At 44.3% G+C, this 12,723-nt stretch overlaps 1 protein-coding gene across 2 annotated transcripts in view; it reads left to right on the forward strand.

The window, feature by feature from the left end:
• The window catches only part of ATIC (5-aminoimidazole-4-carboxamide ribonucleotide formyltransferase/IMP cyclohydrolase), a 30,241-nt gene that overhangs the window by 13,450 nt on the left and 4,068 nt on the right, over positions 1 to 12,723 (forward strand). For both annotated transcript variants that reach the window (XM_083401841.1, XM_083401842.1), the window contains exons 10-13: positions 830 to 915; positions 3,290 to 3,379; positions 4,334 to 4,462; positions 6,044 to 6,136. In XM_083401841.1, coding sequence (XP_083257967.1) covers positions 830 to 915; positions 3,290 to 3,379; positions 4,334 to 4,462; positions 6,044 to 6,136 — 398 coding nt within the window. The remainder of the gene's footprint in view (positions 1 to 829; positions 916 to 3,289; positions 3,380 to 4,333; positions 4,463 to 6,043; positions 6,137 to 12,723) is intronic.

Consider the following 12,723-nt stretch of genomic DNA (forward strand, 5'->3'; position numbering starts at 1 on the left):
GAGCGCAGGGCATCTGCGCACAGCCTGTCCGTTTCTCCCCCCCCCCCCCAGCCCCAGGGACCACACATTCACTCCATAAGACACACAGACATTTCCCCTTAGTTTTTAAGAGGAAAAAAGTGCGTCTTATGGAGCGAAAAATACGGTATAACATTAAAATGTGTTATAAAAATGTGACACCAGATGGCGTTGTAGAGCAGAATCCAAAGTCAATGGCAGATTGCCTTGGGAGCGTTTCCCCCCCATAGCTTTTGATAATAGTGTTTTTAATATCTGTATAGATCCAGCCTGGGTTTTCATATCAGGGTTGCATCCATGCCTTTGATCTTACTGCCCTGTGTAGAATTATTGTTTTCCCTGTTCATAGCATGACATTGTTGGGCAGCAGTGCCCTGTCTGTTGGAAATGGCCCTGGGCTGGTTAGACATTCCCCCCACATTGTGGCTCCTGGCAACAGACAGAAGAACTCCGTGGAGAAGGGATTCTTCTGCTAGTTAAGCAATTTTGTTAACTTGTGGTTCTTGGCAAGTACCACACAGGTTTGGCAACTTGGTTATTCATGCTGCAGCGAACCACTTACATCAATACGGTGATGTTGAAAATGTTCAGTTGCTACACGGAGCTTGCTTGCCCCCTGGGTAACTTGGGCTGCAGTTAAGAAGAAACCTGCCAGGGGAGACCCAAGGGAGTAAGGAGCACTGAACGCATTGGGACTTACTCAAAAGTAAATGCACCTGGGATTGAGCTGTACACTTAAGAAGCTAAATTCTGGGATCCCTGACTCTGGTAGGTGACCTTTCTGGTGCAAAATGCTACTTTCCTCCCCCAGGTGCTGATAGGATGTCGTCTTTTGGTGACTTCATTGCTCTCTCTGACATCTGTGACGTCCCCACAGCGAAGATTATTTCCAGAGAGGTCAGTCCCTGTGGCATTCTGCACCTCTCTGGTCACTATGGCCGGAGTTGGCCTGGCTACTACATGACCATAGAGTAGATGGTGGGGAGGAATAAGGTGGTTGGTAGTGATTTTGTTGCATATAATTTACTTATAGTGGGTGTTGTTCTCCCCCTGTCCTCCTCACAATCCCTGTGCTGCCCTGGGAACCTGCCCTGGTCTTGAAACCCTCTAGGAGTGCGTGGAAGGCCAGACCTTTAGGCCTGGGTTTTGCCCATGCTGCAATAAAGGACAGAAGTGAGCCCAAGGGAATGGCTGGGAGGAAGGAGTTTCTGAAGTACACAGAGGCACTGGGAAGCTTGGTTGATCAGCATGCTGAGCACTGAACGCTGCTCCTTTGTAGCCAGAGCAATCCCTGACTAAACCCCTGCCATTCGCCATTAAAAAATGAAAAAGAAATCCCCTCTCCTCTTCACAGTCCTGAAATATGGACCCAGAATAACTGCTCGCGACTGTCAGTTTTCACCAAGAGCATAATTTTACCTTTCACCTAAAACTTTTGGATTCAGTTTCAGCCTGTGACCCCTTGATTTTTATAAAGCAGCAGATGAGATGGAACAACAGGGAGTCCGTACTAATCATTTCCCCTAAATATGTGCACTTCTTGGAGAATAAAAAACATATTATTGAACTGATCTTTTCTTCCCTGCCCTTTGTTAAATTGATACTCCTAAGCCTTCGGACATAGGGTTATACCTAACTTTTATGCCTTTTTTTCCTGATCAATTTCTGTTTTATATTTCATGGGAGATACCTAACGCTGTTTGACAGGTTGTTATACAAGCTGGAAATCCCAACTGAGATTTCTTTTCCCCCCCAGACTGAGCGTTTGTTTTAAGTTGTGTTTTTGTGTTTGGTTTGGTTTTAAAGGCAGACTGTCTAACAAATCCATGGCTGTCCCTCTGCCCCCCAAAAAGGTTCATTTAGGACGAGGCTCCAGCCCCTCCTGCAGGGCAGAGTTAGCCTGCTTGGATTTAGGCTTCTGTAATTACCAGTGGAACCTGCAACAAAATGTTGCAGTAGTGGTGGCAGGGATCCTGTTCAGGCTGCTAGCAAGCTAGCAGTTATGTAGTCTTCCAAAGTATTCAGTTCAGTTCAGTTTTCTGTACCTTTCCCCTCCCAAATGTCAGACAGGATTCATTGACCACTGAAAGGGTTAACTCCTTATTGGGCAGTTTGGCGATCATTCCCTTAAGGGTCCCTTGAGCAGACTGACACCTCCCTCTCCCTCCCTGTGGCTGTTCTGCTCTGGCTACAAGAGGACTGACACTACCTTAGAATTTAGTTTGCTGATAAGATATTGGACATTCTTGGGTGGCTTAACTTTTTTGTTTTTTTACCTTTATTGGCATAGGTTTAAACAATAAAATCACACAAAGTCACCCAAATACAGTGGTGCCCCGCAAGAGGAATGCCTCGCAAGACGGAAAACCCGCTAGACGAAAGGGTTTTCCGTTTTGGAGGTGCTTTGCAGGACGAATTCCTCTATGGGCTTGCTTCACAAGACGAAAATGTCTTGGGATTCCTGGGGGGATTTTTTTGCTCCCCACCCCCTTTTTCTAAGGCACTAAGCTGCTAATAGCCTTTTAGCAGCTAATCTGCTAATCCCTTAAGCCTTTAATAGCCGCTAATAGCCGCTAAACCGCTAATAGCGCTAATCCGCTAATGGGCTTGCTTCGCAAGACGAAAAAACCGCTAGACGAAGAGACTCACGGAACGGATTCTTTTCGTCTTGCGAGGCACCACTGTATATGAATAATCCAAACACATACAATATATAAAAGGCTCGCTAGCCACCGCTGAATAAATCAGACAACTTTGGATTTAGCTTTAAAAATCTTGGCTAAATATCCCGAAACAATCTTGGTAGTTTCGGGATTATCATCCCTCAACAGGTATTGGGTTATAGATTCTTTATAAGTGGGTATTTTGAGCTGTAAGGGAGCCACTAGGACACCTCTGCGATGGGTGTCGAGAAGAGGGCAATCCAAGATTATGTGACGTATTTTATCTGGTGTTTTCTTAATATAGGAGCAGAATCTGTTCTGGAAGGGGATTTTCTGAAACCTTCCAACCAATACAGATGAGGGGGATGCCTTTGACGAGCCAACATAAAAGCTCTGCAATGCTATGGAGTATCTAAATTATAAAAGAAATTAGGCATTACTCCATGGTGAGGCTGCAATCCTAAGTGAGCAGATGAGCATACAGAAGGCTGGGAGGGGTGAAGTTTTGGGCTGAAGTTTTGGGATTTCATGGTCCAGTAGCCTCTGCTTAATAAGCGCGAAGATATGTGACTCATCCAATAGAAAAAGGGAATGTATTGTGCATACAGGTATCTGATGGGATTGTGGCTCCTGGCTATGATGATGAAGCCCTCAAAATCCTATCCAAAAAGAAAAATGGAAGCTACTGTGTCCTCCAGGTTAGTGTTTGAACTGCTACAGGATATGTGAATATGACAACTGATTTCTCTCTCTCAACTCCTCAGTCATATCCAACTACGTCCAGACTTCCATGCTCCCTCCCTCAATTTACTTTTAAAGCGTGATATTTAAGCAAAAACCAATAAAGATACACTCATGACATCTTAAAACCTCAAAGTGCAATGGCGTTTCTTAAAATTGCCTCTTAGGTTGAGGAGACTCATTGTAGGGATTCCAAACTGTTTTCCATACAGTATGCTTGTAGTTTGCAATATAAACTTGTATTTGGTGCATTGATAGTTTAATAAAACTATGAGAAGTAAGGAAAACCTGACAGTAAGAAAAAGCCTTCAGTAAGAAAAACCTGACAATATGGCTGTGGTCCAAAAGGTAATGAATGCAATGTTGCCATCAATTTAGGGTTTAATGGCATATGGTTTAAAAGTAGTTCCTGTTTCATATCTCCCAATGTGGACGTATTTCCTACTTGTATAGGACCAAACAGATTTTGCACTCAATAGTTCTGCAAAGAAATAAAATGACAAAAATATAGCTATTTATATACAAAACCCCTTAATCTGTGTGCTGGGGGGGGGGGGGTAACCCATCACATTTTTACTCTGGAACAAGTCCCAGTGTGTTGAGTGGGGCTTGCTCCTACTGAAATGTTTCTAGGACTGCAGTCCTAGTCACTTTAAGAGAAGGAGGCTAGAATCCCTGAAAGATGAATAACACTTTGGGAAGCCGCCACACAGAAACTTTCAGCAGGTGCTGCTTGCTTGTTTTGAAGTGTGTTTTGGCATTTGTGAGGACCATGGAGTTGAACATTTCTGGTTGACCTTTTGCTGGCTCCTGGTTTTCAGCAGGTGCTTTTCAGCACTTCATGAACAATAAGCAATGAGAGAAACTGTATTAAATCGACATGGCATTAAGATCAGAATCCTGCTTTTTAGATGGACCCAGCTTATGAGCCGGATGAAAACGAAATCCGCACTCTGTTTGGACTGCACCTCATGCAGAAGAGGAACGATGGCGTCATTGACCGATCTCTCTTCAAAAACATCGTTACTAAAAATAAAAGTGTAAGTGAAGGAAAGGGTGCCTTGATGGGAGAGCTGACTGACAATGCTCCTGTCAGGAATGGAAATGAGAGTGCTGCGTTGAGACCATTTAATGGTTCAGTCTTAACAGTATATAATTGAGTGACAGGACTCTGGCTTTGGACAGACAGCCCTCTTGATTGCATCCTGCTTTATCTTGAGTTGAAAAGAACAGAACACCAAACATCAGTTCTGAACAGTGGCATCCAAACACCAGTCCTCTCCAAAGGCCGATGCTCCCCCTCCCCAAAATCACCTCTCCTTCAAACAAGTCCAGAAGCCCATTCAGAAGCTCGTCATTTTCACCAAAGACAGGCAGGCACCCAACCTGTTGGTGTAGTACCACTTAAGATCAGCAGGTGGCTCTGCAGAACACTTTGCCATTAATCAGGTTGCCATTAAATATCACTGCTTGCCTGCTTTCCCCAGGCTTGTTTCTCTAATGCTCAGTCACTAAACTGTCCATCTTCACTAGTAATACAAGGATGCCAAGAAATCTGGAGACGGGCTGGAGATCCTGTATGTAGTGAGAATGGTAGAAGCAGAAGCCAATTGCTCTCTGTATTGGTGAAACTTGCTCATCTGAAAGTCCACCTTTCCTGCTCAGATAAATCCTTTGGGGTGCTTGTTGGATGTTTCCATAACCTGCTGGGGTTTGGCGTGCAGCTGTCTTTGGGTCCAGCCCACTTCCAGGTACCTGGCCTGCTCTGCAGCAGAGTAATCACGCAGCTTCCACAGCATGTGGGAGTTCCAAGACTAGCACAGAGAGTAGAAATAAATCACAGGAAATGATTGAGTACAGACACGAGTCTTTACGGTCAGTTTTAAGCGTGGCTGTTACAAACTCTACAAAACAAAGCCTCTACTAGAGCCCTGATAGAGGCAGTTTAAACTTAATGCTCAGGCCTGGCCCTAAAAACTGCCAGACCGTCTCTCACATCGTCACAGTTTGAGAGAAGAGTTTAGACTAAACATCTCTTAACTGTCCAGTACAGAAGAGTGCATGGGTAGAGACATTCTTCACAGTGACCTTGCGCCCTGGCTTCTAGCATCTTCTGGAAACTCAGTGTTGTTTCTGGGAATGAATGTCACTCCCCCCCCCCAGGGTCCCCAGCCCCCCTCTTCTCAGCTCCCCTCTTGGTCTCCAGGGAAGAGGCAGCAGCCCTGTCGAGAGAGAGAGAGAGAGAGAGAGAGAGAGAGAGAGAGAGAGAGAGACTTCACCCAGGGCTGGTGAAGAGATGTCTGTGTCTCATGGAGACAGCTGCCTTGCTCTGCAGGGGAATTCTGTTAAAGACCACCTAGATTTTTCTAGAAAAAAACTGTTGTGCCTTCATTTTAATTCAACAGTCATCTAACCACTCAGGTTATAGAAGATAATTGGTTTGCAGAGTGTTTAGAGTAAAGACTCAAAACAGTTATTAAAGTAAGTGCCCTGATCTTCCGTTTTATGTCTTGAGTAGCGCTGCTTAGGAAGTGGGTTTTTCCTTTCCTTTTGCCTCTGCAGCCAATTTCCATTACTTCAACAGAGATACCTTCACAGCCACCTCTCTCTTCTTGTTTCAGCTGCCCGAGCCAGCAGTCCGAGATCTGATTGTTGCCAGCATCGCTGTCAAATACACCCAGTCTAATTCAGTTTGTTATGCCAAGAATGGACAGGTAAATGCTTGGAAATGTTCAAGGGAGATCATCCCATTGTACTTTCTGGCCAGAAGGTCAGCTTTTGAAACTTGGTGCTGTGAAACAAATACAAGTGCAGTGATTTAGACATCTTTCTGCAGGGTCTGCAGTTAAAGTTTTCCTAAGTTTCATTTGATACATTCTTCCCCAGTAAGTCCCTTCCCACCTTTTTCTATGCTCCCTGGCTCACAGACTCCCTTGTGTGTGTTTACTATATTGAAGCCAGCAGCATAGCGGGTGATGATGGACATACATTGTAAGTGATTGAGGGCACATTCTCTGCCCAGAAAGCAAATACCTTGGTGTACAGTGAATGTGTTTTCAAACCATTTACGCCACACTGTCACTGCAGTTGTGTCTTCATCCGGAATCTGAGTGTGTTTTTGTGCACAAAGAGCGCTTCCTCTTCTCCACTAGGCGTTGCCATCTTTACTCCCCCGTCAGACTTCAGAGTGCTACTTGCATGCCTGGAAAGTGTTCCCCTTCACACCTCTTGCTTATTATTTTCTTTTTTTAAAAATATTTTTTATTAATTTTAACATATAAATTATAAAGTGTACCACAAAACTTATCACTTATACAATCTTTTTAAACTTCCGTCAGCACCTCTGATGATCTACCGTTTTAACCACTTCTTATGCATTTCTAAACTTTATATTGCCCTTACATCTCTTAACAAATTATCCTTCCCCTTCTCCATTTTTGCAATAATTCCATTAATACTCCTCACAAAACTTCTTGCAAACCTTCAAACGTCGTCTGCTCTTCACAAATACTTTTCAGATAGTCCGTAAATTTACTCCAGTCTTCCGTGAATTTCTGGTCCCTCCGGTTTCGAATCCTTCCTGTTAGTTTGTCTAGTTCTGAACCAGATCTTGTTTATTATTTTCAAGTGCATGGCAGACCTTTCTGCATACTTCCCAGTTCTGAACTTGCCCACAATTACGAGTGGTGATGTTGAGCTAGAAACTGTGTTTGGGATATTGAGTCCTGTTGAGTTGCTGCTGTCCTTCTAAAGACGGTTTGGCTTGTTGGGACCAATCTGCTGACTTTGAAAGAGTTCTCCTGCCTTTGCAAGGAGACTCGTTTATGGTGCCATACAGGCTTACTGCCGCTGCGCCATAAATGTCAATATGTCTCCCTGCATTGAAGTGCTGCTAGGGGCAGACTGGCGGGAAATCCTCTAGTGAGTCAGGGAAACTGTGGACAAAACGCCGGCTCCCTTGGCCTGAAAACAAGATGAGCACCGCAACCCCATAGTCGCCTTTGACTGAACTCAACCGTCCAGGGGTCCTTTACCTTTTTTTTTATAACATGCCAATTTGCTCTGCTCTCCTAAGGAGTCTAGGGTGGCAGTCATGTGTCCTGTGCTTTATCAACACTGTAAGCTTACAAGGTGGGAGATTGTGGGAGCTTCCCAGCAGGTCTGTCGCTGTTGCTTGCCAGGAAGGGTGAGGAGCCTGGTGCTGTGCTGGTGGTGCAGTTTTTAATTTTGATCTTATTAAAGTGCTTCAGAGAAGCCTCATGGGCTGTAGCTGTTCTGCTGCTGGTCTCACAGGTCATTTCAAGCTCATGTCCTCCCCATAAGCATAATAAATAGGACTGGTCCAGGAACAAAGCGCGTTTGCCGCTGCTCCCTTTCAAGAGCAGTGTTGAGCATCCCTCCTTGATGTTTCCTCCAGAGCCTTTGCAGAGGCAGCTGCATTTTCCATTGTTGGAGCGCTGCAATAATGACTGTACCATCTGTGATGCTGGGGAAGTAAGAGACTCCATTCAGGTTCAAGCAGAAGGAAGACTCCTCTTTGCTATTTGGGGCAAATGGTGTGCATTTTGATTCTGTTTGTGTATGGTACATTTTGAACTGTGCTTGTTTTTCTCTGGATGTTGGACTTCTACCCTGCCCCCCCCCCCTTTTAATGGTAGCAGTTATAGCAACATAATGAGCTTTTTTCTCTGTGTCAAAAGCCTCTTAGTTGACTTCGTCCTGTGATTTGTTTATGTGCTCAGGGGGCTATTCAGAGGCTGAGCTGAAAAGCAAGGGGGGAGGGGAGCCTCTGGAATAATTTAGGATTCTAATCCTGCTTCTGTTTCTTCTCCGGATAAATGATTGAACTGTTTATACCGTCATTTCAGTTGACAGACACGAGGGTGGTATTCTGTTGCAGTCTCTGCAAACATTCCAAGAGAGTTAACTAGAATACACTGAGATTCTTCGTTGCAATAAACAAGTCATTCAGACCTGAAATGGCAACTCTCCACTGGGTACTTTTGATATACCATGTACCTGGCTGGTATAGTGTTGGCTGTATAAATGTTCAGTTGCTTTTAGCACCGTTCAAGAGCCATTGAAATTTGTGGCGAATCTCCCATAAATCTTAAAGGATCAGGGCCACACCCAGAATCAACAAGCCCTTGGGCGGCCCCTTAACTTTCAGGGGTGTGTGCCATGACTCCCCCCCCCCCTTGGGATGTGCTTCAGTGTTGTCCAGCTCCTGATATTGAGGGCTTATCCACACTTCCTCTTGCCCCACTCTTTTCCCCAGGGAAAAGAGTCTACTCCTTAGGACTCAGCTGAGAACTAAGTTCTTCAGTAGCCAATTGGAGCAAACCGCCATTTGGGTTTTCTCTGGGTTGATGCTGGCTCCGTTTCAGAGGGTTTTCCCTGGGGAAGGTGCAGGGCAGGGGGGGAACAGCTCAGACCCCCATGCTTTCTAGGCACAGGACAAGGGGGAGCGTGGAGGGAGCCCTAAGTGCCACTCGAGTTTTTATCTTCAGAGCTGACAGGATTTGCTGCTTTCCCCCTTAACTAAGAATCACGGAACTCAAATTCAGTTACTCAGATGAGAGGCATATAATAAGCAACCCAGAATGCTTATGAAGGAGTAAAGGTAATAGAAGCACATAGCTTTAGCTCCTGAATTGATCTTCCCCAGGGACAGAAGGGCTGCTTCCATTCACACCCAACGGAAACCCCTGCTGTGATTTTAGTAATTTCCTGCAGACCCACCCCCTCCCCAGCCACGGCCACCTATATTTTTGCCACCACCAAAGCAAGGTAGATTTTCTAGGGGCTGCATGTGGCTTGTGGAATTGGTGGGAACTATCATGCAGGGCTAAAGAAGCTTTTTGGCCCTGGGAGGAGCAGATCTGAAGGTGGAGGTTGTAAGGAGCTGCCATGGGGCAGTTAAGGAGCAGCGCTGGGAGGGAGTTGTGGTTTCTGCCGCATGGCTCCTTGAGTGTAGAGGCTCACACAGGATCCTGAGCACACTTTGCTTGGAAGGGAAGCAACTTCACACATCTTGTCTTTCACTCAGTGACTACAAAGGAGCAAGAATTAACAAATCCAACACCACAGACCAGGTTCTCAAACTTTTTTTCTCAGAATATAATATAAATTAGCTTACCCCACATCAGATTTTTTATTGATAATAAATACATTGGAAAACACAAAGAAACAACTCCTAGCAGTGCTTGAATTATAACACAGAACACAACTGCTATATAATATGGTCATGAGACACCCAGAAAGTATAAAACAGTGCAGCTTCATAAGAACATGAATCATTTCCAAAATGTAATTATAAACGAGCCTCTTTCATCTGTGCCTTAAGTATGAGTAATCACATTTATATTAGGTGTAGTTTGAGACAAACAAACTCATCTCTTCAACACGAAGAAGCCTCTCTCTTTTCTGATCTTTCATATTTGTCAGAGTTCAAAATCCCTGTTCACAACAATATGTTGTAGAGAACTGTAGAAAAACAGCCAGTGCTCTTGCTCTCATTTTAAAAAGATATCCATATTCTGCATTTTATTTTATTTTTTAAGCTGATACTATACTACAATGAAATGTTGGAATGTTCTTTGATTGCCCTTGAATCTTCCCACCCTCTCCTGGTTCACCCATGGGGCAAGGCCTGCCCTTTGAGAGCTACTGCCATAGACCAAGCACTTGTCCTGCTTAAAGGTGCAGTATTTTGAGTGTTGTTTGATGTGTAAAATCAGCTTGTATTGAGGGTCAATGCAGTCCTGAAGCCAGTGGAGAAGCCATGTTAGGCAAAAGACCTTTCTAATGGAGCAGGCACAACATTACAGCTGCCCAGCATGCAGGACTCTGTAAATCCATTCATTGTGCAGCCCCTGAGGAATATTAAACAAGCACAATGTTGTGTAACGCCAGTGGCTGTCTTGTTAGCTAGGAGCATATTATTCATTGGCTGCTAAAAAAAGGACACAAGTCCAGATTTTACATTCCCTGTCATTGGGGAACGATCCTTATTTTTGTTTTTTAAATGATCCTGGCAAGATGTGAAATCACGGTAGGAATAAGACAGCAAATGGTTCATTTCTTTCAGTTTGGCCTTGGACTTCGGGCTTTAACATCTGGAAATGCAGCCTAACCAGCCTGGAAAATGTGAGGCAGTGGCCAGGCCTCTTGACCCAGCAAGGAACTCATCTCTCCCCTGGTGCTCCTTCCTAAAGAGCTTGTCCTTGGGTGGAAACAGGAAAACAGTCCCAAAATATTCCAGAGGGTGGGGGTGAGGAGAGTGGGAAGTGCCCTCAACCTGTTTTTAACATAGCAGAATGAAGGCCCAAACCCCAAAAATAATTGAGCTGAAAATGAAATCCATGTGGATGATGCAACTCTTGAGTTTTGGCCATTTGAGATTATAGGCCACCTCCCTGATGACAGTCGCTTAACTTAAGAGACTATTTGCTCTCTTGAGTTCCCTGTTGCAGTGGCTCTGGAGGTAGTAAGCCTTTTACTGCTTTTAAGCCTTTTACTGTGTTGTAAATAAAAATATGCCCTTTTCCCTTATGGGGTATCCAAGAGCCCATCAATAAAGAGAATATTGAGAAGCAAAGCAGCTAGTAAGCTTGATCTTTATTGATCTGTTGCAAAGCTTACTAGCTGCTTTGCTTCTCAATATTCTCTGGTTGGCCTCTGTTATTTTCTCCTACCAATGTAAGGACTCTATATGGGCTCTTGGATACCCCATAAGGGAAAAGGGCATATTTTTATTTACAACTGCTCTTTAAATACAGGCCTAAAAATGAATTCAGAATTTTAATCTACAGTAATAAGATCAATCTGAGCATATGGAGATTGCTTCAGAGTAAAAATGCATAGAGTTGCACTGCCTAAGCATGGAACTGGCATTATTATCTGAATTAGTGCAGGGTTGTGAATGTACAGTTGTAGCATAGGTTTTGAGTCCTCATTGCATTAGAATGAGGTTTACACCTTTCCCTGGATTTGTTTAGATTTTTAATCTGTCTCTTGAGTTCAAGGTGCACAGAGCAGAATGCATGGTTCGTAAAACACACACATATACACACATACCGACGGATGTTTATCCTCACAACAGGAGGTAGTTTATGCTGAAAAGATGTGACTGTCCCAAGGCTACCCCATTAGATTTGTGGCTGAACGGCTATTTGAATTTGGTCCCTTGACTCCTGATCCCAACCATCATAATTTCTACACCCAGATTGTAGTTTAGAGTGTCAGATGCTATTCTTTCAGTAAAGGTTATTAAGCCCTGCTGCTAGATAGGATTGCAGTCATGAATAATAATAACTTAATTTCTATAATTGCGGACCCTGGAAAAAATGAGCAGGGAAATTGTTATTGATTGCACTGGTAATTACCTGGTTTTAGGTTAACATTTCTCCCGGTCTGTAGAGAGGGGGAGGGTGGTGTAAGGCTGCTCTTGGCTTTACGCAAAATAAAACATATGTTGTCTTCTTCTTAAAAGTATCCTCTCCAGTCAGTCTGCTAAACTGCTCTCCAGCCCACCTGTAAAATAAATTATGTAATGACTTTTCCCGGAGCGTTTTAGATAGATATAACAGCATATTAGAAGGGCTGAGACCACAAAAACTTTGGATGCTAAAAGAAGCTTGTTAGCCAGACTTCGCGCATGAGGGTGATTGCCCCCCATTTCGCTTTCTTCATTTATTAGTGGACTTACAGGACAGCCATTTGAAGTAGACTAGTTTCTTAAGAACTTGTCTTCGCAGGCATGGGTTTTCTGATGGATTGCTGCTATTTCTGCTTCAGATTGAGCACATGCAGGCAGGTAGAATTTAGATAGGAAGAAACTGGATTTGCTACTAAGCAGAAAGGCATTAGCTTAGCAGAAGAAGTTGTCTTTCTGCACCAGTTAATTATTTCTGGCTTTGGCAATGCCCAGTATAAGTGCCTCCATAAGGGGCAGGGGGAAAATTGTGACCTCGCAGCAGCAGCATTGTGTGTAGCTGTGGGGCTGCCACAGCTCCCCTGGAGCTCCTCTGGCCTAATGACCACAGCACCACCATCCGGACAACATCCGCCATTCTCTCTGCCCCAAGCCATCACTGCCAAAAGGGATGGTGTGCCTCAAGGAAATGACTTTAATATTGAATGGACTTAGGAGGCAGCCTTGATACTGAACAGCGCTCTTTGGGAACGTGGAAATGTGTGACTGCAGTTGGCCCCCTGCGCAGCCAGGCTTCCTGCCTGGAACTGACTGGAGAGCACCTGGAGTATATAAAAATCCAGTCTGCCTTCTAAATTTCATTTA

Source organism: Podarcis tiliguerta (assembly GCF_965153285.1).
Source record: "Podarcis tiliguerta genome assembly, chromosome: 1".
NCBI classification, from domain to species: Eukaryota; Metazoa; Chordata; class Lepidosauria; order Squamata; family Lacertidae; genus Podarcis; species Podarcis tiliguerta.